This window comes from Corvus kubaryi, unplaced genomic scaffold (genome assembly GCF_017639235.1).
Source record: "Corvus kubaryi isolate FWS band 111438036 unplaced genomic scaffold, C.kubaryi_AGA036_p1.0 37382, whole genome shotgun sequence".
Lineage (NCBI taxonomy): Eukaryota > Metazoa > Chordata > Aves > Passeriformes > Corvidae > Corvus > Corvus kubaryi.
Genome location: NW_024581124.1, coordinates 1923363 through 1950958, shown reverse-complemented (window position 1 = coordinate 1950958; position 27596 = coordinate 1923363). Strand labels below are relative to the sequence as shown.

Below are 27596 nucleotides of genomic sequence, written 5' to 3'. Positions count from 1 at the left end.
GAGGAAGCCGAAGTAAAATGACCCCCTCCCAGGTAGATACAGCCAGGCGCTGCTTGCTGAAGGAGTTGTCCTACAGAGCAGAATTAGAGAAGAGATTAACCGTCCTTTATTGTTTTGTTTCACTTCCTAGGGAGCAATGTAATGTGGTTTCTTCCATCGTGAAAAACCTGCTTCATCTGGAGCTCCGGGAAGCCTGAATCACTATAGATAAGACATTCAAAGTGCAGTATCCCTTGCACATGCTGCCAGTTCTCATTTTAATCTCCCTAGACATCAAAAAAATTAAAATGTAGAATTCTAAGCTATGCAGTTGAGTGACATGAAGGCTGCATTCGCTGCAGTGCAGTTTCCAAATCTGGGACATGCACACATGTGTCCATTCCTGTCAGAGATAACGGCTTTATGTGTGCTTTCCATGAGCCCATGAAGTGTACCACTAACAGAGATAGAGAATTGGATGGGTTCTTCATTACCACATGTCTGGACTACTAATGAAACTAAACCCAGGTTGATAACAGTAGCACTAAATATTTCCAGCACTTCCTGGTGCAATGGTAGCAGTTTCAATTTATGGTGGAGATTATTACAGGGGTATCTGCAGGACCAAGGGCAATGTTTTTTTCAAGATTGTTATTTCAAGGGTGGGTATTTTTATTACTCTCTGCATTCTAGCCATACCTGAAAGCCTGAGTGGCAGACCAGGATTTCACCACACTAGGTTCTGTACAAACCTGGTGGGGAAAAAAGGATTCTGTGCTGCAGATCGGGGGTTTTTGAGACATGGCTATGAAATTTTTTCATTGCTTTTGTAGCTGTAGAGAAACCCATATTTGAACAGGATTTCAAAGTCAAAATGTCAAGGTTTGAGTAACTTCTGCACTGGAGTATCTTGCCGACTCTGTCACGTTATCCTGTGCTGTAATCTGTGAGCTTTAGACCTTGCTTGGTCTCTTGGATATCTCAGTAACAGTGCTCCATTGTATGCTCTTTGCTTCTTACTAGTTTGGCTTCATTTCATTCTGGATTCACTGCCCACCAAAGGCACTAGCAGCAGGGAAACTTCTGCCCATCCTGTATCATGAGGCTTTTCTTTTTTTCCCCGCCCATGTTTTTGTGTATTCAATTTGTCTCTGTGTAGTGAGGAAGGTCCCTGCAGCAGTCTCTGGGGCTCTGGTTCACATGGCTGGAGAGAGCAGCAGTGCAGCCACGCTGGCAGCACAACACATTGTTCCCATGCATTTGTTGGCATTCCTTCCAAAGCTCTGGCTCGGGCACCAGGGAAGGGTTGAATGCGCTTCTCTTGGTCACCTTGTGCTCACCCCCATTGCTCCCTCCAAGGCAAGATCCCAGACCATTGAAGGATCACTTCCTCATGTTTGTGTTTAATGTGAACTCACAAGCCTCTCTCTGTGTACAACGTGAAATAATCCCAAACCTCGAATCTGATAACCCCGATTTTTTTTCTGGACATCAGCTTGATGTACCCCTTTTGCTGTCTCATGCCCTGCTTTTCACCACTGCCTCTTGAAACATGTCTTAGGTGTGGTTACTGTGGGGCATTGTTCTTGGCTACCTACCCAACAGCAGGATGAAGATGGCCCTTATCCCACCTGCAGTTTTATATGGCTTTTATGTTTTGGCAGGGTGGCACAACAAAGATAACAGCTCCCTAAAGTTATTCTACAGAGCAAAATCTTTGTTTCAAACTGTATTTGGAGATCTTCCAGTCATGCCTCATATTTTCAAGAAATCCGTGCCTTAAGATAGTTCAAAATCTCTTTGATTTAAAAATGAGCTGGAGCTGTAACCTTGTCTTCAGGCCAAGTGCAGGAGTGCTGGTACCTGTTTAGTAGCTGTGGTGCTTTCCTTGTCTTAGACACTCTTCAGTGAGTCTCTTGTTGGCTTTTTGGATTTTGTTCTGTGGCACCTCCCTGCTTTAAAAGGTGCAAAGAGCGATCACGGTGTTTTCATGCATGGTTTGTCATTTCTTCAACCCCAAAGTCCCCAGAGTCTGAGAGTTGAGTCATTTTTCTGCTGCCAGAGTTGTGCGAGAGGTTTGCCTCAGGAGACAGCAGAGAGTCTTGAGGCTTCAGCCATGCAATGTTGAACAGTCTCCAGAGTAAGTGTCAGTTTGAAGTAAAAGAACTTGAAATCTAGAAGCAGGGAAGATAAAAGTGAATTTGATCATAGTGCTTTTCAAACACCTGGACACAGGCAAGATAATGAAGCAGGCAGCACGTTCAGCTATAGGTCACTTAGCCCATGTTTGACACCATAACCCATTTCACTGCGCTCATAAACATGGGCATGAGCCACTGCTGCTTTTGGAACACCACAGTGACTGACTTCCATCTGCCAGGAGGGGTACAAGGAACATGATCCTGATATCTCGCCTGAGTCACGACACCTTTCATGTGATCATTTTCATTGTCTCAGAATCAGAAGTGTCTAAATTCTTACCTGTCATCTCAGAAGTCTGGCTCTGGTTCAGAGGCCAGCTAGATATGAGCTCAGATAAGCCAGATACGGCTCACTCCCTCTAGACTGGGAACTGATAGCTTAGTATTTTTTGTATTTTACCATGCTTTTCTTTCCATTTTGTGGAGATGGTTTTGGGAAACAGATAAGCACTGGCTGAGATCAGGTAATATGTTTGTACTAGAGGAGGTGAACAAAGAGCACTTTGATAGAGCTGTATTTCTTTATTAATTACTTCCCTGTTATAAAGACTGGATCTCCTGGCTGTAGCCCAGGTAGATGTGAAATATCCACCACAAAATGCTGCAGTAGCAATGCAAAAGAAGTATGCTTGGGTTTATATGAGACAGTGATAAAGTGGGCTCATGAAAACAAGTGTGCCGAGCTGATGCGAGCCCTGGCCCTGCAGCTGGTGTTGATACGTGGCAACCTGGCACACCAGAAGGATTTGCTGCCATGGATCATGACTCCAATTCCACCCTGGACTCCTTCATTTCAGCACAAAAGAATGGAATACTTCACAGTGGCTTCTGCAGATTTATGTTAGGATGTATTTGTGGCAATTGTCTAAATCCACTTCAGTTTGTGGTGTGGTGAAGTGTATTGAAAGAACCTGGTCTGCAAGGACTTGGGGAGATCAGGAAGCAAGGGAGGGGATACAGGTGAGAAAATGAATGCTGGCAATTATCTGAATTTCAATGGAGTGTCTTAGCTGGGACTTCCTGAACAGTTGTGAATTTTTCTATTTGAAAAACTCAAGACAAATTTCTTCCACTCTTGTACAGCTGAAGAAAATGCTTATATTTGAAATAAGGGATGAGCAGATGGAAGAAAGTGACTTCTTTAGTGCCAGCCCTGAGCCTTACTGTAGTAGAAAGTGTAAAGTCATAGAGTCAGTGGTCATGATTCAGAGTCAAAAGGTTACAGGGTAAAAAAGAAGTGAAAAAAAATAAAGTTCCTTTTTTTTGCCTTCTTGGTACTTGAGCTTTCTGTCTGGCCAGCTGCCACAGCCTTAGGACTGCAAGCAGCCCTGTGTATGGAAGGTTTTCTTTCCTAACATTTCATCAGTTGATCCCTCAATTGATCCCTCCCACTCTTCAGGATTGATACTAGGCAAGTATGTTTTTAAAAACATTGTCGGTGGCCACTGCTCTCACCATGTCTTCTTGTGCTGTGGCTACAGCTGGTGGAGCTGGATGAGCAGAAAGAAAGCTGGTATGATCAGTTCAGCAGAGGTTAATGCCACTGGTGTGCCACAAGAGCCCCGTATTAAATCTGAACCTTGCAAAGATGTCTGAAAACCAGCAGAGCGAGTGGCTGGAAGATTAACTCTGCACAGGGACACTTTGGAGAGCAGAGAGCCACAACAGCGGTTTCAGTGCCAGCTTTGTCCCAGCTGCCAGAAGGGACTTTGTCAGGGGAGTCCTTTACCATGGCACTGCTGCCCCAGCTGCTGGAACAATTGCTCAAGACCACTGGCAGTCAGCATGATTAAAGCAGCCTTCAGGCAGCTTTATTTTACATGGGCAGCTATCCAGGTCCAAGGGTTGGCTCAGCCTGGAAGGATGGAGAAGGAAGTTTGCCATGTTGTACCCTTCCACATCTCTTTTTCATCTGTGTTCAGGGTCAGGCCTGGCTTTGGGGTTGATGTGTACTCACCCTATGTTGCAGTCCATTAAATGCTCCCAGTACCTTGGGGTATTGACTGATCTGACATGATAGACTTTCCTTTTCTTTGTACATAAAGGTGCCATTTAATTGAATTAATTACTTAATTTTTTGCTAGGTAAGCTGGGATTTTACCTGTATGAATTAATAATACAAACCAGGAGCACCCTTAAAACTTAAACCCCTTTCCTTTCTCTCAAACTGGGTTGCAGCTGTTAGATCCCATTTACAAACCATAGGTGGTGTGACTGCTGATAACAGTTACCAGTTCCGTGTTGGGGTTGAACTGCAGGAGCCAAACAAGGCTGCTTGCTCATGCTTCAGTTTCTTCCTCAGGCCAGGTAGAGCCTTCCCTTTGCCTTTGTATTTTTAAAAATGGGAGCTAGGAGGTATGTTTACCAAAATGGATTTTTGTCCCAATGGGAATAGCCCTCTTTTGCTTTCCTCTGTTTTTTATATGTGAGTATGTAAATATATGTAAATGTATACAGGGGCTTGGATTTACCCTCTTCGTCTCCCCCTCCCATGTATAATGTATGTGTTAAACACGTAATCATTAATCAACTTTGTGGGGAGTGGAGACAAGAAGGGCTCTTTGATGATAGATGTATACTTGTGACTGTGCTTGTATGTGTGTTTATTAGGCAGCACAGTGCTATCAAAAGAAACTCCAGGTCCCCAAGGATAAGAAACAGCACAGGGAACAAATGAAGAGGAAAGAAAAAATCCAACCCCTCTTACTGTAAAACCCTCTGTCTTCTACCATCTGTCTCCTTTTTTGGAGTGAAATAAATTGGGGAGAGAGCTTTGAATAAGGTGCTTATTTGTAAGGCACTGAAACACTCATGTGGAGCAGAAGCAAAGTTATGGTTAACGTTGCCTCTGATGGCTGGGAGTGTTGGAGGCGGGATGACATTATTTCTTTTGTCTGTACATGCTGGAAGTGGTTTAGAGAAAAAAAGCCTTCAGGATATCATGCACAAGCACAACTATTTCTGAGGTTTTAATATCATGTTTGATGTTATGGAAGGCACAAATTAAAGGTGGTCATTGCCCTGAAGTGTTCATAATAAAGACAACAAAACCCACAGTGGTTGTTTGTGAGTACCCAGCTCAGAACATGCTTCAGGCTGCTCTCTGTTGCTGGAGGAGGACTTGGGGCTCTGGAATTACGTGTCTGGAGATTAAGGTGGAGGCATAGGGATCGCCTTCTTTGCATTACTTCCATACAGCAGTAAGTCTTGGGACCTGAAAGCTTTGGACTGGATGTAGAAAACCAAACATTTCCTTGGTTGTGCTTGAGGGGAGCTTAGTTTGATAGAATTGTGCTTATGGTCTTGTGTTGTCCAAAATGATAAAGTTGGAATAGACATGTTTGGGGGGAAAATTAAAAATCCAAAGTGTTTAGGTGCCCTAGATTATTTTTTGCTGCTCTTATTTAGCCTGTGCTTGTAAGTGCCTATTTTGAGAAATACCTAGTCAAACGATATTTTAAATGAGTTTAAAAAGTGGCTTTGGCTCATTGGGTGTAGAACTGCTGCACCTTTTGCTTTGTGTTCTTGCAGAGCTAGGCAGGAGACACCAAGGTCTGATTGGAAGCGCTGAAGTGCGTAGGAAACAGCAGTCCTGGCTCCGTCAGCCATCTGCTCCGAGTCCAGGAGCCAGCACCAGCCAGGGCACAGGGGAAGGGCTTGCAAGTGTGTTCATGGGGAGCAGCAGCAGCGAGACCAGGAGGCAAATGGGAAAGAAAAATTCCATTTTCTGCAGTCTGCTCAACGTAGATTGGCTGCAGCATGCTAGATTTGTCAAGGTGTATGTGGTATTGTTTTAGGAAAGGAAAACCAGTAAAATCCCAGGAAGATTAAACTCAACAGCAGGTACATACATTTGCTTTGCACTAACCTAGGCTATGTTTATGATAACACAGCGTTATTATCCACTCTGGCTATTTTTCTTTATTTTCTGTTTATTTCCTCCTCCAATTTGCCAGAGTCAGCACTTCCAAATTGTTTTACTGATAAGATGAAAGCCACAGAAATTCAGAATTTTCCTAAACTGTTGACTGTTCAGGTCTACATTTTTGTTTTTGGAGATCTTTCCACCATTTTATTTTTCACAGAAGGAATAAACAAGGAGTTGGTTTAGGAAAGTGCTTCAGGTATAGTGAGGTTAAGCACACACATGGAGCTAAGCATTTGATCAAGTGCTTTTCGGAATGCACTTTCTAGAAAATTTATATCCCTTCCACTGCTCTCACTAAGCTGATCGGGAGATGCTGAGGTCTGATCAGAGCCTTTTGTGCATTTTCAAGATAGTGTCTCTGGAGGATCATTACACACATCCCTCTGCAGAGACTACAAGGAGATTGTCACTAGGAAAGTGTTAGTCACTGTGTATTAACATGCAGGATTATTCTGCCTCTTTCTTCACTGTAAGCTTTTCATCTCCTTACTAAGCAGGCACAGTCATGTCTGGGCTAAAATCACAAAGGTTTCTTAAAATGCTCCATTTGTACCTCCAGTTCAGAAATAAACTCTGGTGAAGTGAGCTGCTAGCTGTTGTGGGACTTTGGAAGAGAGGCAGGGAAAGGGCAGTGGCTTCAGCCACTCCTGCCACAAAGAGTCCAAAGGGAGGTGAGCCAGGACCAAGCCACAGGAGCCCAGCACTCAGCTCCTGGAGGTACAGTTGTCTGGAGGGGTAAATGACCTGACAGCTGAATAGAGTTGTTGATGCCTTGGCCGACGAACAGATGGTCAGCCAGAGAAAGGTCGAGTACAGCTTGCTCTGCTGTTCCTTCCAAAAGCATCTCCCATGCAAAGCTGGTGGTTGAACACACACCAGTGGTGTTCCTCCTCCAACTGGACAGCTTTCCTGCCCAGAGCCATGGCCATGCCTGTGGCAACAAGAAGGCAAGCTATGTCTGTGAGTGTGCTGGAAACTCTCCAGCTGGTGGCTGAGCATGGCAAGCGTTAGTCAGGGACTGAAAAAACATTTCACCCTCAGACACCACCATGAAAGGAGAAGAGCAAAGCCAGATGAGTGGTGCTTTGCATACTCACAGATCCATGAACAAACACAGTAGAGAGTCTTAGAACACAAAACAGACAGACATCTATCCTTTGCCGCAGGCAAATGAAACTTTATGGGTGAAATGGTACTGGTATATATGGAAAATTAACCTAGTAATTGCCCTGCAATTATGCCTCATCAAAGCAATTGCTGTTAGATGGTGTGTCCTGCTACACCACCTTTCCAGTACGAGTCATGCATCTACGCTTACAGCCTTCCATCCTTCTTGAGAACCGCCAGACTCCAAATGGAGCAGAACCATGTTTTTGTTGGAAATAGTTGGTTACTGATACAAGACAATTACTGGAGATGTTTCTTATAGTTTGTGTGTGAGGAAATGGCCTGGTTTTGTGGTCAGCTGTTGGCATGGTATGCATTTGACTGCTTTAATAGTTTTTGCAACCCCACCCAAATACTCGCTGTAGTACAAAAGAAGTAACTTTGGAAGAGCTGCTTGGGTGTAGCTGATCACATACTCACCCTATTAGCTTTAGCTGTCCTGTAAAGTTCCTGTACCCAGAATGTTGAGAACACAGAGCTTTTGAAATAAAACTAGCTGTTCCCTATGTCAGATCAGTTCATGTCTGTACAGATGGTTTCTCAACTGGAATTGCCAGTAACATCATTTGCAAAGGCTCTGAATGACATTTTTTGTCCATTTAGGTTTGGGGGATTTTTTTGTTTTGTCTCTCTGATTGTATTCATAAAGGAAAAATTGCAAAGAAAAGAGCCAAAGGAAAGTCAAGAGGCATTGTACAAGAAGGAAAAGATTATAGCAGGGAGGCATAATGTATTGGAAGTGAAAGACTGTTCCCATCTATTGGGGATTTTCTCAAGAATGTGAATGTACACATCTACTAGAAGAATGGGAAAAGAAGGGCTGACACTTTGTGGGGTTCAGACAAAAGAATATAGATCCTTTTCCCTTCGCATCAAGTGGTCCATGGAAATTAAATTGTCCTCTCAATGCAGGGGGGAGTTCCTGTCCAGAATGGATCACAGCATGGTGGTGACTGTAAAGAGGTTTTCTCTTCTGCTACCCTGCTCCACAGGGCATTTGCTTGAAGAGCATAATTAGGATGTGCATCTGGAAAAACACACCGCCAGACACAGATACAGTAACACACTGGAACTCAAGTGTATTTTAGTCTGCTGCAGATGATAGAAAAACTGAGATGAGCACTGGCTAGACTTACTTCCCGTGAACTTTCTCTCATCATTTCTTCACATACTTTGGCTTATTCACATACAGTTCTCTTTCTGTAATGGAGAAAATTGGGTTATTTAAATGCCATGAAAGAAGTTTGATTTAAGAGGAAATTTGAAAAAGAGAATGAAGGCCTGGCTGGTGAGGCCAGAAAAGCTTTTCGTGCTTTGGACAGAGGGCACAAAGAGCCTGGGTAACTCTGTTGGCCCAGGGTTTATAGTGTGGCTGTTGGTGCCACAGCTGGTTTCTCAGAGCTGGGAGGTGCTGAAGGGAGTTTGTTGTTGGCCAAGTTAGTCTTAGATTGCGGGGGGGGGTGGCGAGATGCAGGAACTGAGAGTCTTTTAGGATTTTTGGAGACAAGGATGAGAAGATTGTTTGTGAAAGCAACTGGAATGGGGCATGGAAAAATCCAGGAAGGCTGTTTTACCCACGGGTGAAACTCTCTCTTTGGTTTGGACTCTAGCCAGTGGCACAGAGTAACAAACTTTTGAATTCATGTATCTGCTGCTTGGCCAGTCCTCGCTGGAGGCTCAAATGGAGCTGCCTATTCTGGAACCATTTTAGCTCAAATCAGCTCCCAGAAGACAGTTGTTAATAACTCATTTCTCACCAGCCCTCTCCTCCTTCACTCCACTCCCTAAAAACTGGGCCGAGAGACTGTGCAGGAATTCGGGCTCTCCCAGGCAGGCCAGCAGCAAGGTGACAGGCTGAGGTCATCTGCTAAAGCCATCGCCGTCCTGCAGAGCAGCCACAATTCAGAGCACAGCCGTGTTCAACACTGGGCTCGCTTTCTGTCTATTTTAATGCTTTAAACAGGGCTGTGCATTCAGCAGTTATTTGTATAAGCGTTCTCCAGGCATTTGAAAAAGACTTCTGTTTTCCAGAAAAGAGGAGGAAAGGGGCCGGAAGGAACTACGTGGGGCAGAGTAGGGGCGAGTGATAGGGGAGCAGCCAAAATAGAGGGGTTTGGCTGAGCTCGTGTGGGGGTGGCTGTGGGCAGACACAGTGCTGCACGTAGACTTGCTAGGGCTCCCCCACACCTGGTATTAAATCAGAAAAAAGCCTTCCACCTTCTGGTGCTGGGAGTTATGCTTTTTAGAGCCGAGTTCGACAGTTGTTATTGCAATTTTGTGGTGCTCTTTTGATTTACAGCTGTTTTTACGACCATTGAGGCAGCCACAAATCGAGGAAATCTCATAAAACAGAGAGTAAACGTCTCCTTCACAACCCAGGCAGAGTTTTGGCATCCGTGCTTATTCCATAGAGCAGGATGTGTAAACAATATTGTGTCCCCTGAGTGGCTGATATCAGTACAGTTAAGTGGTAACAGCTTGAAAAATGCATTTCTCGTATATTAGTGGTAAAACTCGAAATGGGCCCCCAGGCTAAAGTAAATTGGTGACATTTTGCAGCAGAAAGGAGGGGAAAAAAGGGGAAAAAAAAAAAAAAAAAGGGCAGCGATTGTAAATGCAGAGCCCCAGCTTTGAAAGCAGTGGGACTGGAGCCAAAGTTGGATTTATCTGCATTATTGCAGTATGGAAATAAATGGATCCACCACATTTGTTGCAAAGCATATCTAATTGGAGAAGACAGATTATATGTTGGCTGCAAATGGGGGACTGCCCCATTCACCACCTTCTTATACAGAATATGAGGTCAGTTATTGCTGTATTTAGTCAAGGTACAACAATGAGAGCTTCTTTCTTGACTTATTGTATAGCACAGGAGAAAAGCTTGGTGACCCTTCTCTGTAGAAAGTGGGTGAGTGCACTTCACTGCCCTTGAATGAGTGAGGGATAGGAAGCCAGATGCTTTGCAGATGTGAACCATAGGCTTCCTTCCAAATTTTTTCCTCTGCAGCCTCCATTTGTAGGGAAATTTCTTTGCTGTCCTTTTTTAAGGTGTTCCTAATCCCATCTGTTGGGTCTTTACATACTCATGCACCCTGTGGTGCGCTTTCTGTTGTGGGTGAGGGTGTCCAACCGAGGGAACAGAGCTGTGGGGAAAGGGAGTCCAACAGAGGCTTTTTTTTTTTTTCCCTAAAATGTAGAAACACGAGACATAAGACAGAGGGAGAAGGGTTGATGGGCAGACTTGATAATGAAGTTAAAAGAGTCAATCTAATAAACACCAGAGAGACAGCTTCTAGAATTTCACCATGTTTTGGGATTACTGCATTCGTATTGTTTACCTAATGAATATTTGATGTTTCCTTCATGTATAGAGTTGCTGATATGTGATGGGGGTGACGGGAGGTGTCGTCGTCCTGTAGCTTCTCCATCTGATTACCCGAGGTCTGCTGAACATAACGAGTGGGGGTCCAGTCCAGCTCAAATTAATCTAGTGTCTGTTGGCGGAGGAGAGCTATGAGAAGACCTTGGGCAGCTGTCTGCTTCACAGAGCCTGGCAGGGAGTTCTCAAATAAAAAAGCTGTCTTTCCTTTCCTGGACTCATACTCAGCATCTACTCGCCCAGTTCTAATTAACCTAATGGATAGTGTTAAAACTGGGCATCTGCAAGGGTTCCTAGACCAATAATCCAGGTGGTTCGGGAAATAGTTTTCTCATTGGATCAGGAGAGGAGGAGAAGGCAGATGATCATTTATTTTTGTTAGATTTTGCTTTCTGGTGCTGTCTGAAAAGAGCTAGTCTGAAGATGTTGAGTTAGGCTGTGGCATCCCTCTATTTCTGCAATTTCCATGGGCAAAATGGGAATGGCCATTCCCCAAGATCGTGCATGCACACACTCGGCGCTGTTGGTGGTAAAGCTGCAGTGAATGACGCTTTTATCCAGAGGTTATTTGTTAAATTCTTTACTGATGTGTTAATAGAAAGCACTGGACAGGAGGTGGTTGCAGTGTTTGCTTATGAATGTCTTCATGTTGGTAGCATTTTTATTAAAGTTTTACCTTCGGGAGTCATGTTGCTGCATAGGAATCTCAGCTTCCATACATATTACACTTCAAAGGAAAAATCCAGCTGTGTGTCTTGGTCTCAAGGATTAAACTTGAAGACTTAAAATTAGAAATGAATGTTGACAAATGTACACAGATGTCCAAATGGGTTTCCTTTAAAGATATATTAGATTTTAAATCTTTTTAGTGTGAGTCCCCTTGGCGTTAATAATTATTTTGCATTGTCCTGCCACGAGCACGAAGCTGGAGGGCTGCAGCAGGTGCTAGCATTGAAGTAAAGGAGACCAGTGTCTAAACCACAGTCCGCTAGCAGAGGCAAATCTTCTTAAATCTCTGTGATCTTACAGCAGCTGAAGTGCTCGGAGGGGGCAGGGCCAGCGCTGCTCCTGTAAGACTCACATGACTGTAATATTCATGTTGTAATAAGAATCTCTGCTACACGTAATTCTGCTGGGATTGAAAATTTCCCAGTAAACCTCTTAGCAAGGCTGCTGAATTAAAAAGAGGAGATACTTCTGAGGTGGTGAACCACATGATCTCTGCAGGAGCTGCTCCCGCCTGCCAATGCTCCCATACCCGGGCACATCCTATGCTTGCCAGGTGCTGGTGGGCCAGTGCACCCATCCAAGAGCTCTCAGTTTCCTGGGATTTGCCTTCACATTCAGTATGAACACATTCAGCACGCTACAGCCCTGGGTGTAGCCAGGGATGTGCTTTGTGTCCAAACCGAGTAATCTTCTTTATGAGAGGGCAGCCCACTTCAGCAGCCCCGTCCTCCTGGGTTGCACAGCTGTGCAAGGAGTGGACCTGGGAAAGAACGGTGCTTTTGTGCCGCACAGTTATGTGTTTAACATAATAAATGTTTATTGTCCTCTGGAGCAAAGGAGCAATAGGCTAAATTATAGCCCAGGGAGGGAAAGCTAGAATCATGAGGTATAGGCTGTTAATTATCTTTTTTTTTTTTTAGCTGTCATAATGTACTGGCGTTTGCCTGCAGCTCCCCCCCTCCCACCGCTCCATTACCTCCACCACCACTATCTCTAAAATATCTGCTTCCCCTACCACTGTGCCCTCCTCCTCTCTGGCCTCCTGCTCTTTCATTTGTAAGGCATCTCTGGCCTCCTGAGAGATTTGTGACTTCTCTCCCAGCAGCCGCTTATGGTGATAAAGGCCCTCAGACTGCCTCTCTCTGATTAATCAGCCCTCGTGCAGCCTCGATAGGGTGTTAATTTGTAAACTCAGTGGACAGGCAACTGTGATAAGCCTCTGCAGCTGCTCTGTGTCTGCCGGGGGGATGGGCAGATAAGGCTTCAGCCCTGGGATGCAGCCAAGAAATATTTTGGAGCAGTGAATTAGAAACAACAACAACAAAAGAGCCTTCTGCAGAGGCACTCCTTTGAGGTTGCTGTGGGTAAGACAGCAAGTTTCAATGGCAGCAGACAAGAGCCGCCTTCCTGATAAGCTCCCTGACCCCCCAGGCCCAGGAAAAGGCCAAGTCAGGATTGCATCCGTAACTGGGAAATTCTGTCAGAGGGATGTCCGTGTGTCACATGCCATGGTCTGGGCTAGGAGGACGATGCAATCTTCGCTGTGTCTCATGTACTCGCTGCAGTTAACCTGATGCTTTTCAGAGAATTTGATGCTGGTTTGTCAGGGCTGTCTGGTATGACATGTCACCTGCAAGAAAGGGATGGACGCTAAGGGTGTCCAGAACAGCATCAGTGTCAAATGATTTTTGAGCAGCCTTAAATGTTTGCTCTGTGATATGCTTCACCTAAAATTCTATACAGGGTCCACTCTGTATCCAGTGCATGGATTAAAAACAAGAATACAGCATTTTTCCTAGAGAGCAGACCATGCCGAGTGGTCTGAGACCACAGAGTAGTTCTCTGAGAAATAGCAAAGCTGGGGTTTAAGCTCTGGAATGGCCAGGCAGATTGGAGCAGGCTGCAGATTGGAGCAGTGATGGCAGGCATGTATTCTGCTTGTCTGCTCAAGGTGGTTATGTTGAATGTTCCTGGTGTGCTCATGCAATTTTCCCTTTTTTATTGATTTGATTATGTTTTCTTCAAAAATTGAAAGGAGGAGATATTTCACTGAATTTTTATCAGTGCTTTGGTTCAGCTGAATCCTAATAATCCTGCCATTGTTGGCCTCCCTAATTGTTCTAATATTATCTGACAACATGCAACAGACGATGGAAGTGGTTCCTTCCCTGTCTGCCAATGCAGGTTCGTTTTTGAACTGCAGCAATCCTCAGACAGACAGTGACCTTTTTACGAAATCAAATGTCTTGCAAAACCCTCTTGGTCTCTGAACTGTGATTTATAGCCATTTGTGCTGGAGAAAGCTGCAGGTGGGATTTGGGTGACACATAATTGGTTAAAAGATAAAATAAAATGAAGGTTGCCCTGCTGGTACAGTGATGGCAGGAGCTACAGGAATGAATTGCTTGGCAGTGCAGAGCCTGGCCCTCCTCCTCCCGCCCTCCTCCGTCGCTTGCCAAGTCCTGTCTGGCAGGCCATTACAATGATAAATGCAGGTAGCTGGCAAAGACCACAGCTGAGAGTTTGTTCTAGCATGCCAAGCCCTGCTTGGCATTCCCGGTCGGTGCCAGCATTTGCACTCTTACTCAGTTTGACGGAAACCAGGACATGAGGTGTGAATTTATGTCCGCATCCTTCCAGGAGAGAGTTGGGATAATGAAATGCCAAGGCAGCCCTGGGAGCAGCAGAGTAATTTGGTAGGTACCAAACAACAGTCTGCCACCTGTCATTCGCCGCACAGTCCCTGCTCTCCCTCATCACTCTTCCTACAGTGCAGCCTTTGAATTATAAGAAGTTTTAGATAGTTCTGCAAAGAGCACTCGCCATTCCCTTTGATTTAGTGCAAATAAAAAGCCGTATCCCAGCCAAATAGATGGGCTGACTAGATAGGATCAAGCTGTAATGACAATAATGCAAACTGCTTTAGTGGTGTGTTACACAGCGTTCCCAACTTTTCCTACTCAAAGGTAGGTTTTCCCTTACATTTGTAGCAAAAGCTAAATCAGTAATCAAATCTGTGCTTGCCTAAGTGAGTGTCTGGGAGATGAAAAAATTTTGAATGTGGAAGTGTAGGCTGAAAAGACTGTTTTGGGAGGGGGTCAAGTCTCAGAGAAAGGCATGAGGGCTCTGGTGTTGGAGATGTTTAAAAGCAGAGCACACAAAGCCCCTTTCTCAGTGTCATGGAGAGCTGTGTTTCCCTAACTGTGGTGTGTATCAGTTCCCTTTACCATGGACACATTACTGATGTGTAATACATCATACACTGAGAGCTGCAGCCTTGTCCAGTGGCACAGGGAGAGGACTGTCCTGGATGTCATTCGTATACCAGAACGTCCAGGAGCATACAAACGTGTTACAGGGAAATCGGTGCTGATTAGTGGAAAATAGCAGGAGTGTAAAATGAAGGTAGATTTGGTAGTGGCTGGGGAGCTGAGGTTTAAAGGAGGAAGATACTGAAGTAAGGACCAAGTGCACCTTAATTTAAATTAGGACACACAGGCACACTAACATCAAGTATTTCGGCCAGTTTTAATGAGGGACAGCTGGAAATCTTTTCTCGTTGATGTCTCTGGAAACAGCTGAGGAACCTTCTGCAGCTGTCTGACGAGCCTTGGTGAGGTCCAGGAACTCCCCAGCTTCCTCCCTTCTCCTCCTTCACTAAATTTTTTTCAGTATATGTATTTATTTATTTATTGGAGCTGAGCTGGGAAGGAGAGGGAGTTTGATCTTTTCCTTTGGGAGACAGCAACTGCTCAGAGGAAGATGAATCATAAAGCATTGCTAATGGAGGGGATGGGAAGGGGAGAACTCTGGGCTGCAGCCATTCCCCAGGGGCTGGGGGGATGGTTTGAGGAGAGAGGGAAGAGCAGGCCTGTGCCCCGAGGCTCTGGTGGCAGACATGCCTTAGATCAGATGTCCCTCTGCTGTCAGAGGATTCGGTCACCCTTTGTCACGGGAAGAGGCACATCTGTGCAATAAGCAGCACACCACAGCAGCATATGTTTAAGAAGTACTGTTGCTACTTGATTAAAACTAGTTTGCTCAGTCCCACAATGGTTGTAAAATGATGAAGAACATGCTCAGGGTTCAAAAACATTGTTCATTTAAGCTTATCACTGTCTTGCCAAAAGAGGACTAAAACGAGATGTCAAACTTGTAGAGGAGCAGTGAGCTTGGTTCCTCCCTGCCCTGCACTGAGTCAGACTCCATACAGCGTTTCCTTCGGTGCCTTCCGGCCCTCATCCACTTTGCCTCACATTCCATTTGCCACTGTGTAAAGTCAGCATAATTCAGTGGTGAATTAGGACCAGTGATCTCTGCTTCTAGGCTCTCTGTGGCCTAATTTAATCCTGTGTTCCCAGGCTTGTGCTAGCTTCTCAAAGCGGCTGTTGCAAAAAACAGTCATGGTTATATAAACTGCTGAGAGAAATGAGCATTCTTGGAAGAAAAAGTGACAGAGGCAAGTGCATGGTGACAGTCCCTTTCAGGAGCAGAGCAGTACTGAATATGTGTGTGCTGAACGAATGTGAGGTGGGAACCTAAACAAGTGTGTTGCTGTATGGAAGTACAGTCCAAGAAACATTTTGTTTCTAGTGACCATTCTACAGAGTAAGCTCATGAAAGATACAGAAAACCCATCACTACCTCTCAGAGATGGCCTTGAATGATAGTTGAACTAGAAGGATCTGTGGCATTTAAGGAATTGCCATTTCAATAAGTAGTTGCTTGTTCGGGGTGTTTGTGCTGTGTGTTTCACTGTGATGTGTTGTGGTGTAACTGAAGGTACAACTGTATTTTTAGGATTGTTGCTAGAAAGCTGGAGATTTGTTCTTGCTTAGGGGATATTATTTATTATTACTCCTTATTTGTACTGGAGGTCAACAGACAGAATTTCATAAATGATCCCAACTATCAGCTGTAACCAGATTTTTCAGAACAACCTGGTCACCATTCAAGTTTCTAAATGGATTTTTGGAAATACTCCATACCCAGTAGCTCCAGTCAGGTTGATGCCCCAAAGGCAGCTGCTGAGTGCTGAGCCCTCTTGAAAGCCCAGTCTATAAATTCTGTGGGAAGATAATCACAGTGTGGATTTGTAGAAGTCCTGTTCCCTCTTGCTTAATCCCTTACACTGCTGTGTCCCAGCCAGCCGTATACCACAAAGCTGGATATTCCTAGAAGGTTCATAAAAATGACTGAGTTGCAGGTCTGACTTTTCTTTTGTCTTCCTAGCTGAGCTGTGGTTTCTCTCCAAAAGTAATGCAGGTTTTGGAAAGACTGTAGGCTACCTTGAGACATCCTCTCACAATGCAGGCAGTGTTACCCATGGGCTGCTTCTGTATCCTGAAATGTGTAGAATACTTTGTTGGTCTTAAGGGGGATTTTTACTTTGGGTTTTTGTGGCCATGTGTGCTATTTCTAGGCTTCTCTTGCACCTTTCCATATGTATCAATTTCCATTTCCTGTAGAAGAATCACAACCCAAACAATACCTTCCTGTTTTAGTTATTGTTCTCATATTACTGGATGAAGGGTCTGGTATGAATGACTTGCAGAGTGAACTGGAAGGTAGTAAAGCAGTACTGACGTGCTGCAATTCTCTGCTGGACAAGCGATCAAGTGGCATTGGAGTGGTTGGTAAAAGCAGGGGAGACAGATGAAAGGAAAGAATGAAAATTGATCCGGAATTTTCAGGTAGTGTCCATGCTACATGGATACGTTTCTCTAAGCGTATCCAGCACTTCTAGTTCAGAAATCTCCCAGAGAAGGGTTTTCTTGTGAACTTTTTAGTGCTTGCTAAGTTCAGTAATTGTGCAAACAGTCTCTCTTGAGACTGGCTCTTGGCTGTCCAGTAGATAGGCAGCCATCCAAAAATAAAATTTAAACTGTATTTTACTGTCTCCTTCTTCTGCCTACCGTACTGGACTCATTTGGAGGGAATGCTTGGCTTTTGCCCTGTACATGACATACAAACCAGGTCCCTAACACTACTTTGCTTGTTCCTTGTGAACCAGAACTGCAGCCTTATTAGCAGTTTCCCAATGTCTTGCTATCAGGCTCCTGGATTATCAGGCTTGAATCTGGCATTCGGTGTTCCAGGAGATGGCATGAAGGTCCACAGAGCCTCTGTTGTTGGTGATAAGGAACAGTTCTATTCCCTGTTAGCCATTTATAGGCTACAGATAAGGGGGGGGGGGGGGGGGGGCAAGTAATAACTGTGAGGCCTGATGTAGTTTATAATGCTGTCTTTGTCAGATGATGTTGTTCTGTTATATATAATCATTAAATTATTAATCTGCAAGAGCTCTTGCACCTTTCAGCTGCCTTGGGTTAGTGGGAACCGGGATGGGTGAGGCATGGACTTCATTATGCCTCACTGCTCACCTTCAGAGAGAGTGTGCTACATCCTTTGCGGTTACCACCTCACATTTGAAGAAAAAGCTGCCTTTGCTCAGCTTTTAGTGCTGAAAATTGAATCAGTGTTTATATGTGCTGGGTTCAAGGGGAGGAGGGGGGAGGGACTGCAGCACCACTCCTCTGCTTGCTCTCCGCAAAGCAGAAAAGGGCAGAAATGTTATTTTCCTCTGCAATGTATTCAGCCTGGTTTCAAGCTGTCGCAGAACTGGGTGGAGACATTTTCCCCTCTAGGTCTGGAGTAGAAAAGAAAGAAAATTAAAAGGTGACAAAGGATTGGTAACTTCATTGAATAAGCCACAAAGGGGACCTGGAAGGCTTGGTGTCATCGAAAGGATGTTGGGTCTTAGAAGTTTCAGCAACATGAGGTTACCTCAGAAACTGCTGCTCTGGGGACAGATATCAGATATGCTTAAAGTGCCATGGTTGTTGCTGGGGACAAGGGTGGGACCATGCACGAAGGTTTTTATGAACCCCTGTGGTGGGTTCTGTGGCTGTGGGCTGTGCTCCAGGGCAAGGGAGATGAGCAGCCAGTGAACCAGGAAGGGTGGAGGTGTCTTCTGTCTGTGAGCTTCAGGCTGGGCAGGTCTCGCTGCCTTTCGCAACAACAAAAAGGAATTTGAGGGGTCTCTGAGATGGTCCTTCAGATGGAGACAGGCAGGAGGCAACGAGAGGGGGAAAAAGGGAAATTTTTTATTTTGTAATTAAAGAACGTGTGATCTCCTGGAATGGCTTGAACTTCTGCATGAAAGACTCCAAATACCTGGTTTTGTTCACAAAGGAAGAATTCCACTTCTTTTTATTTTTTTTTTTTTTTTTAATCCTTTCTTAAACATATGCAAATTGTTTGCTTGGAACAGCAGAGTATTTGGGAGGGGACTTGTTTTAGCAGATGTGTTGGTTTGCTGGATTTTTTCACTCATTAGTGGGCTCCCTCAGACACATAGGTTTTATTGTATGCTTTCTTTAAAGGGTGACTGATAGAGTTGAATGATGTATTCAGGCTCTTCCTCCCCCAGCTTCCCTTCTGCCTTTACAGCAGCTCGCAGAATATCCTATAGCACAGACATTCACTGTTTCAGAATGGTGCTCGTGCCAAAAACTGCTCAGATCTGGAGCTAGAAATCACCAGAAGTGAGAGCAAAAGTTACTGTAAACTCTAGGTGTGAAGGTTTGTGTCTGTGAACTGAAGCTGTGATGTTGAAAACGCTGCTCTGTAAATGTTGACTCTGATTGTGGAAGGCGGTGGCACATGCTGATAGCAGAAGACTGAGCAATAATCCGGGTGTTTTACTTTGTCTTTAAAGTGAATTTTCTGGCTTGGCTTCCTTAAACATTGTTTTAATATAGTGTGGACCTGTAGCACTGAGATCTTTAGCTCAGGGCTGGGCACTGCCAGTCTGCACTGAACCCTCAGTACCGAGGTGCACAGAAGGGAGTGAGCTGGTGGCTGCCACAAAGTGGTGTCGGTGAGACCGGACTCCACAGAGCAGGGGAAGCACAAAGCTTCTCCCAACTGGGTGGCTGCCACGGGCAGAGCAGGTCCTGCAGCCATGGCTTTCTCTGGATGGCTCCCCAGGAAGGGCTCTCCCGAGCAGGCTCCTCTTGAGGGCTGCACACCCCGGCATCCAGACCCAGCACTTAGGATTTGTGGCTCAGCGGCCGATTTACTGCTGGGGCTTTAGTGCAAGCCACGCTGAAGTTTCACTGCCTGTAAAATGGGGGAATCTTATTTATCCACCTGCCACGTGTCCGAGTGCTTGTGGAGTGCTTTGAGAGCAGGCCCTGGCTTCGCATGAGCTGTTAGCATGGGTGAGTTCGCAGAGCCTGCAGATGTGTTCTGCGTCTGCGGTGACTTGGTGTTGATTATAAGTGAAAAATCTCCGAACAATGGGTTGTAAATTCAGAGTTGGCTGTCAAACGTTTTATGCACCACTGTTGTTGCTGCTGTGTGACGTTGTTGCACTTTCTTTGCAAACCAGCCTAGGCAAAACCTTGTTTAATCCTGGTTCTTCCTCTTTTTAATCCATGCAGTGAAGGGATCGTGCAGGTAACTGATTTTCCCTAAGATTTTAGGATCCTTTCGCTGAGCTGTGTAATGATCATACATGCCACAGCTACACGTGCAGCTTTGTCGTGGACATAATTCAGAATTTTTTTCTTATGTGTCTCAGCCTCAACCTATTTTTCATGTTGTTTTCCCTCTCTTTTTAATACATTTGCATTAAGTAAGACATTCAGTGCTTGCAGTGCCACTTTTCTTAGAAATAACATTAGTAGATCACTCTTGCTTCTTACTATATCTCATGCAGAACTTCTTGCATTTTACTATTTGTTTTTTTCCTTCTGAGTCGTCATTTAAAATATATAGCAATGTAATACAATTTGTAGTGCTCTTTATCATGCAAATCTCCCAAGGCACCTTAGAATAAAATCAATAAAATCAAAAATAAAATCAACTTAGTTCAGCCATGTGTTGAATTAAATAATTGTTTTTAAAGGAGAGCCGGGGGAAAAAGGCTTTTTTCACTTTCAGTATCTTTTGCTCGTCAGCTTTGTACTTCACCCCATTTTATTCATGCAGCAGTCAGTGCCAACACGTTGATGATACTTTCTTGTAGATGGTAGTAATGTTGATTGTGCTCCTGCTCCCAGACCAGCTTTGATTCTGGAGAGGCTGCTTGCTATTTTATCAGATAGCGAGGAGGAAAAGCTTATGCTGAAATCGGTTGACTGTTTGATATCAGTGGGGGGAGGAAAGGAAGCCATCAAATTAATTCATAAAAGCTTTATTTACGATGAATGGACTTTTTTTCCCTGTCTGTCGTTATCATCTTGTCTGTAACCCAGTGACCCTGATTATCATGAAGCTGTTTACAAGGTTTAGGTTAATTGGATTTCTTTAACTATTTCCCAGAGCTGTGAGGAGCACAAATACACTGCTGTGGAGTTCAGACAGCATAGTACAATCCAGTCTGCAAGGATACGGGCTTCTTCCAAGAGGAAGTCGTTTTATTTCATACTCAACTAAGTGCATAGCAGCATGTACCTGTCATTTGGCATAATATTAAATAACACCCTCCTTCATACAGATGTGTTCAGTTGCAACTTGTGTTTCCAATACACAAATTACATTTTGCATGTTCAGCAAGAATTGAGCTTATTTTCAGTGAGAGAGCCTTTGAAATGTGTTTTGGTTGTTTTTTTTTTTTTTTCCTTCAGCTTGATAGCAGTTTCGGTGGTTTTGTTTTTATATGAGGAATCATGGATAAAATAGCTGTGCATTGCATGGCTGCCTAAATAAACGAGACAGGAGGATATAGTTGGGTGAGATCAGGACAGTCAGTCCTCTTGCTTGGCTTTCATCTCCTCAGGATGCATGCTCGTTCTTTAATGGCACAACATTGCACCCTCCAGGTGCAATGCGCAACTGCAGGTCTCCAGATAACCCACTTGTTTTATGAGCTGTGTTTTTGTGAGCAAGCCTTCCGAATTTCTCCTTCAGGATTATTCACCCTCTCTTTCTCTTCTTTTTCAGGCTTCTGTAGGCTCTGAGAAGCTGTTCTCTCCTGCAGCAAATAAAGGTAAGTGATCTGGAGAAATGCTTTCCTTATCTTACAGCAAGAGATTTGGGTTGTGAATCCGTATGGTGCGAATAGCAGGACATCAGTTTTGCGAGAGCCTGTAGCTTGGCCACACACATTGTCATAAAGATCAGCTCTACAGGCTTGTGATGATTTAAGTTAAAATTTAGAGCTGCATTGTCTCAGTGTGGGGTGGGACTTCTTCCCTTCCAGTAAGATTTGTATGAAGTGTCTTGGAGAGAGGGATTATTGACAAAGGAGAAGTCAGTCCTTATTGTAGGGGATATGCTTCTCCCTCTAATACAATCAAATGCTCATTTCTTTTAAACAGATTAGTATTTCAGTGCTATCTGTGTCGTCCTGACAAGGGCTTGCACATCCCTCTCCTGCCTTTGCCCATGGAGCATTTGTGCCTGTACCTCTCGGTTGTCCAGGACATGGTGGAGGGTGCTCGGCAGAGCACAGCTCTGCTCTTGCTGTTAATGACAGCTACCTGTGATAGGCACTGGGTGTTGCTAAGAGACTGCCTCGTTCCACATCCCCTTGGGGGGCACAGCCACGGATCTCTAAATACGCCAAGCCCTCCTCTGAGGGCTCAGCACAGCCATAAAACCGGGCTGCTCTGCTTTCATGTGTTCCCAGGGATAATCTCACTGAGATGGGTACTGAGCAGAAATACCGAAGAAACAGGCTTGGAGAGGGCAAACTGTGGTACACGGTGGAAAGCATTGTGCTGGGAATGGTTCCACTTTGCCATGTGAGGAGGTTTGTGTGGCTCTGAATGAATTGCCAGGGCTTGTGGCTGTCTGCAGCATCCTCTGCATTGAGCTGCAAAATAAAATCAGTTCACAGCAATAGTGGATGTTAGGGGCATGCAAATACCCCAAAGAGGGGAGATGAGGCCCATCAATAAGAAGTGCTGAAATTACCTTCTTGCATTATTTCAGTGGGGCCAAGAAAGGAACAATTTGCAGTTGTGTAGGAGTAGGTGCTGGACATGGAAAGGCGGTTTGGTGGTTGTGTGCTCCCTCACCTGGATCCAGGCCCAGTTTTTAGCTGGGCTCTTCAGCAGCAGTAACTATTAGGAATTCTCTTTCTTTCCAAGCTTTGCAGATTTTCAATGCCAAATGTGGAAAACGATGACAAGCCCATTATGTTATTACATTTGCAGATATTTTTACAAAAGTATGCAGCTTTATCTGGGGAAAAGAGGGAAATTTAAACAAATGGTGGGGAAGAACATTTCTCTTCTCTCACTTGGCTCGCTGATAAGGCAAACCAGATTGCCCATACGGCACTGCCTCGGCAAAACAAAAATCTTGCCATCCTGCATAATGCCTGGCACAGAGATCTGCTGGAGAGGCTTATGTTGAAGCGTTAGCAGCTTTGTTGGCTCCTCCTTGTGCTGAAGCCCAAGATCTCCCACCCCTTCATATCATGGAGCAGCTCAGCAACATGAGTTTTCAAAATACCTCCCTATCAGGAAGTTAAATGTGCGAATGCCTGTGAATTTGCTGTCTTGAAGTTTGTGTTCAGTGCTGTTTATATCCCTGTAATTTCAGCCTGTTCCTGTTTTCTTTAATGTGGGTGTAGACATTGCCAGCTTTGGGTTCAGATCATGGGTTTTGTCTCAGATTTCTCTTTTACCCTGGCTCTGTACTGATGTACCTCGCTGATGGCATGGGCTGCCATCATGGGCAAGCTCTCCTGGGGCTACCTCAGTGTTTGGCACTTGGCTGGAGAGGTGAGAGAAATTTGCCTCAGCAAAGATTTTGTGCAGAAACCCAAACAGTGCTAAATTTTACCCCTCTCCCTGTTATCACTCCCGCAATGCAAGAGCCAGATTTGTCTCTTGCACATGCAAATGAACGCCGCTCCTACACGACCAGGCTGGGGGATGCCATATGGCCGGGAGAAAGTGACTTTCAAAGCATTGCACTTAAATTCCTTTTGTGAGATAAGAGCGTTGATTTAAGGCCATGTTCTCCAGGGCTGGAGCCGTGGTGGCTCTGTGGGGAGGGAATTAGCTCAACACAGTTTCCTGATGGGCACACGCATGGTGTGGCACGTGCTCATCCTCTCCTGTGGGCATTTGCACCGTGCCCTTCTTTTGTAAACACTGGCGGCCTTTTTGGAGAGATATTAGCTAGCAAATGTGCAGCATCCATGCTGCAGCTTTTATTGAAGGTAACCAGGCTTCTAAAACACATAAAGTGGATTCATTGTCTGGTGTAATTCCCCCTGTTCCCAGTTCATTGTTTGGTGCAACTCCCTCTGTTCCCACAAACTTTCCCTGGGGATGTCTTCGGCCCTGCGTATTTGTTTTATGCCTTCCTAGTTTATCAGCAGCTTAGCAATGCAATTAAGTATTAAGATAGGCGGGTTACACTTATTTGAGGCTGGAACAGCTGTAAAATGTAACCTTTGACCGCATTTGAGAGCTCCACAAAAGGCTGGAGGAGCAGCGTCTTTGTCTGGGGCTCTCTGGGTAACGTTTGCCTTTGCCCCTTCCCCGGCAGGGCCGCGGTGGTGGCCGTGCTCCTCCTCCTGACACCAGTTCATCCGCAACAGCAGATGCACGGCGTGGATGTCCACTTCGGGGAGCAGTCGCTATTATGCTGCAGAGAGAGGTGTCCTGACCCAGGGTGACCTTGGTAGTCACAGCTGTGATATAGGCTGAATGGGGCACTTTGAGCTTCCAGCAGAAGAGGAGATTAAATCCTCTGTGTGAGGAAATAATAATTAAAAGTAAGGGCAGAGAAGCCGTGATCTGCTCTGCTGACAGTCTTTGTTTTCTGATGCAGAAAAGTGTTTGTTTGGCCAACTTGTCACTGCAGTACAGAGTTACAAGGGCATTTGCTGCCAAGGGCCGGGTGTTACATCCTCCTGGAGAATAAATCAATAAACAAATAATAAAGGTCTGTTTGCTCTCTCCTGCAGCTCCTTTCTCACAGGAATCTGCCAGCCAGCCCTTCCTTTTTCTGAAGGACAAATACCAGGAAGGGCAGGGGAAGCATAGGCGAAAGCCGTATCTGTCCCTCCATCTCCAGGTGGGAGGATGAGGCAGAGGAGTGACAGTGAAGGATAGGAAGGCAGATGAGTTGTGGGGCTGAGGAGGAGAGAGGGATGGTCACCCCTAAGTCACTGCAAGGAACTCTTCCTGCCTGCTGAAATGACATTTTGAAGTGTGTGGGGTAGGATAGTTTGTATTTTATGGACTTGAGCGTTGGGTCCTCACTGCTGGCTCTCTCCAGCAGTGGGCTTCCCTCGTGAGTCTGACTGGAGGCAGTTGAGCTTTCTCCCACCACTCCTTGCTCCAGACCTGCTGTATGCCAGGGAAAGCAGGAGAGGTGGTGCCTTTGTACCACAATAGCCTTGCAGCTGCAGCCCAAGTGACCTGCTGGGTCCCCAGCATTTGAACCCAAGGCCACTGCTGGAGTGAGGGTGAAATGGATGTCTTAAAGGAGCTGTTTCTCTTGCTTGGTTTGATAGGTCAAAGGCCCTAGGGAGGAAAACCTCCATCGAAAAGTGGAGCAGCAGGGCAGCAGCCAGGGTTTCTCCATTCATAACCCCAGGCAGGCAGTGTGTGAGGAGGTGCCTGTGAGATGAAAGAGGTGTCCAGGAGCCCCCAGGGCATGAGATGCCCATGGAGGAGCCATTACACAGCCATGTCTGCCCTGCAGCCCCAGGAGGCACTGGGCAGCAATGTGGTGGAAAAGAGCTTTGAAGTTTGTTGAAGACAGCATGTTGTTCTATCTTTGGATCAGAATCAAGCTGGGCACGGAGGGAGCAGTGTAATCCGTTTGTCTGGTGGCACAGAGTGACTGGCCAGGACCCAGCCCTGCCCTGGCTGTTGGGGGCTCGCTGAGCTCCATGCCTCAATTTCCCCCTCCTGCAAAATGAAGACTAATGCTTGTCAGCCAAGTGTGCTCAGAGACTTAATTAATGAATGTTTGTCAAGCGATTTATCAAGAGATCCTTTTAATGAGAGATTCCATAAACAGTGCAAGGCTTCATTTTCATGGCAATAATAAATGACAGTGAAAGTAAGTCTTATCCTTCCCCCGCATATGCACCCCCCCAGGAAAAAAGATTGCTTACCCTCCGCTCTTACTTCTCCATGGGTTTCTAGGCAGAGGGCTTTGAAGTGCTATCTTTCATCATGAACTGTACACATCCTCAAAGCTCTAAAGCTCACAGCCTGTGTCTTATCCCTCTGACAAGAGGGAGGCAAGCTTTCTCGGCATGCAGGTCGTAATTGTCAGCCATGGGATGTGCCGCAGCCACCCGCCCCAGCGGGCTAATGCAGCTTATGCTTCTTTGAAGTTCCCTCCCTTTATTTTCTGTCCTCTTGACCACAAAACTGTGCCTTGGGCCAGCAAGAGAGATTTCTTGTTCAGAGACGACACTGAACTCTGACAAGCACATCTGAACCAGAGAAGAACCCTTGTTCCTCTGAGATCGCTGCTCCGTAATGTTGTTGCCTTAAGGGGACTGTCTCTCCTTTTTCTCTCTGCTTCTTCTCTTCCTTTTTCTTATTCTTTTTTTTTTTTTTTAATTCAGCACTAAACTGTCACACTAAATCATTTTAAAAGCTGGAACTACAAAACCGCCAGTGTAGGACATGCTGTTAAAAACTGATGGTTATTACGGTGAGAGGGGAAAGGAGGGGCAGGGGGGCAGGGGCAGGATGGGAGAGCGGCAAGTCAGCTCTCCAGGAGGAGCCTGTAAGTGCCCGGTGAAGCAGAAAACAACCTGAATGCAGCTGAGCTCAAAATACCGTGCTTGGCACAGGTTTGCAGCAGCAGCACAGCTGAAAAGATGCTCAGCACTGACAGGGAAATCAGGAGCCCAGTGTCTCCCGGGCTTGCCATGCTGCCTGCATGCCTTGGTCCTGTCCCCCGGTGCTCTGTCTCCAGCTGTCAGGGTCAGAGACTCCCTGTCTGGGCTGGGACAGCATCTCCTGTAGCCAAGCCCACCTCTTCTTCAGGGCTTTCCCTTACTGTGCCAGGAGGGAGAGCTTTCCATCACTGGAAGGTCTGCACAGACAGAGCAAACGAGTCTCACCACACCCGGTCAGGCTGTGTTTTGCATGAATGGAGGTCAGGAGAGATGTCATAAATTTTCCCAGTTTTCTTGCGTGGGGTCCACAGCAGGATCTGAGATTCATCCTGTCTCTTGATCTCAGTTTATCCCCATGTTCTGGTTACATTTTGATGAGGTCACCATCTTGTGCTTGATTACCTGCACAACCAGGGAACTTGAGGGGGATGATAATTTACAGCTGAACCTTTGGACAAGAGTCCACCATGATTACAGGCATGCAAAAATTTCCCCAGCAGCATCTGTAATAATAAATAAGTAACACATTTATTTAGATAGCAACCATATTGCTATGATTTATACAGTGCTCGGGATGCTCTGCAGCTGATCTGCTCCCCATGCTGCATCTCTTGTGATTTTATCCCAAGCTTCCAGGACTCTCTGTTTTTCATGAAACCCAGGCCCTCAGATGATTGTACCAAAATCTAAGATTTAATTTCATTATTTAGGCAAGGCTTTGGTCTTCCTGACTACAGAGAAGAGCCTGGAACTTCTTATTCTTCTGTGCTTCAAAGACAGCAGGCAGTCATAAAAAAGCTCAAATACTTTGGATTTAACCTTGTTTTAAAGATAATTTGTGATTTGTAAATGCTTCTGGGGTTGGCAATACTGGATACCCTGAGCTTAATGCTAAATCCTGTGTGTGAGCCCATCCCAGCATCCTCTTTTTGAAAGGTTCTATCTAATTTTGCACTGCCATTAGCTTTCTTGCATATGCATATACATAATTACACAGTGGTCTGAGAAGGAGGACTTCGATTTTCAAAAAGCGTGGGTAAGCGAGATAATCACCTAAGTCACAGCCAGTTACCCGCGTTTCAAACCAAAACCAGAGACAGAAAATAGTGCAGTAAGTGCAGTCTTTTAGTCTTGTAGTTTCTGATTTAGCAGACAAGGCTCTGGAAAGTTCAGCCTTCTCTTTGGGAGTGGGAATGCACTCTCTGTCTCCCCTGTTAGCTATTTTGTATGTATTTATTAGTCCAGGCTATAGCCATCCCTATCTGCAGCAGCTGTCTGTGAAATAATGATGGACAAGCAAGAGACCATTCACTTTAACCACACTGTCCGGTTAGTTTGGTAAAACTCCGACTGCAAAAGTGGATAATTTATTAA

The 27596-nt window shown here is 45.2% G+C and overlaps 1 protein-coding gene across 17 annotated transcripts in view; it reads left to right on the top strand.

The window, feature by feature from the left end:
• The window catches only part of FBRSL1 (fibrosin like 1), a 508067-nt gene that overhangs the window by 431429 nt on the left and 49042 nt on the right, over positions 1–27596 (top strand). For all 17 annotated transcript variants that reach the window (XM_042035136.1, XM_042035134.1, XM_042035142.1 and 14 more), the window contains one exon: positions 21335–21380. In XM_042035136.1, the coding sequence (XP_041891070.1) occupies positions 21335–21380 (46 nt within the window). The remainder of the gene's footprint in view (positions 1–21334; positions 21381–27596) is intronic.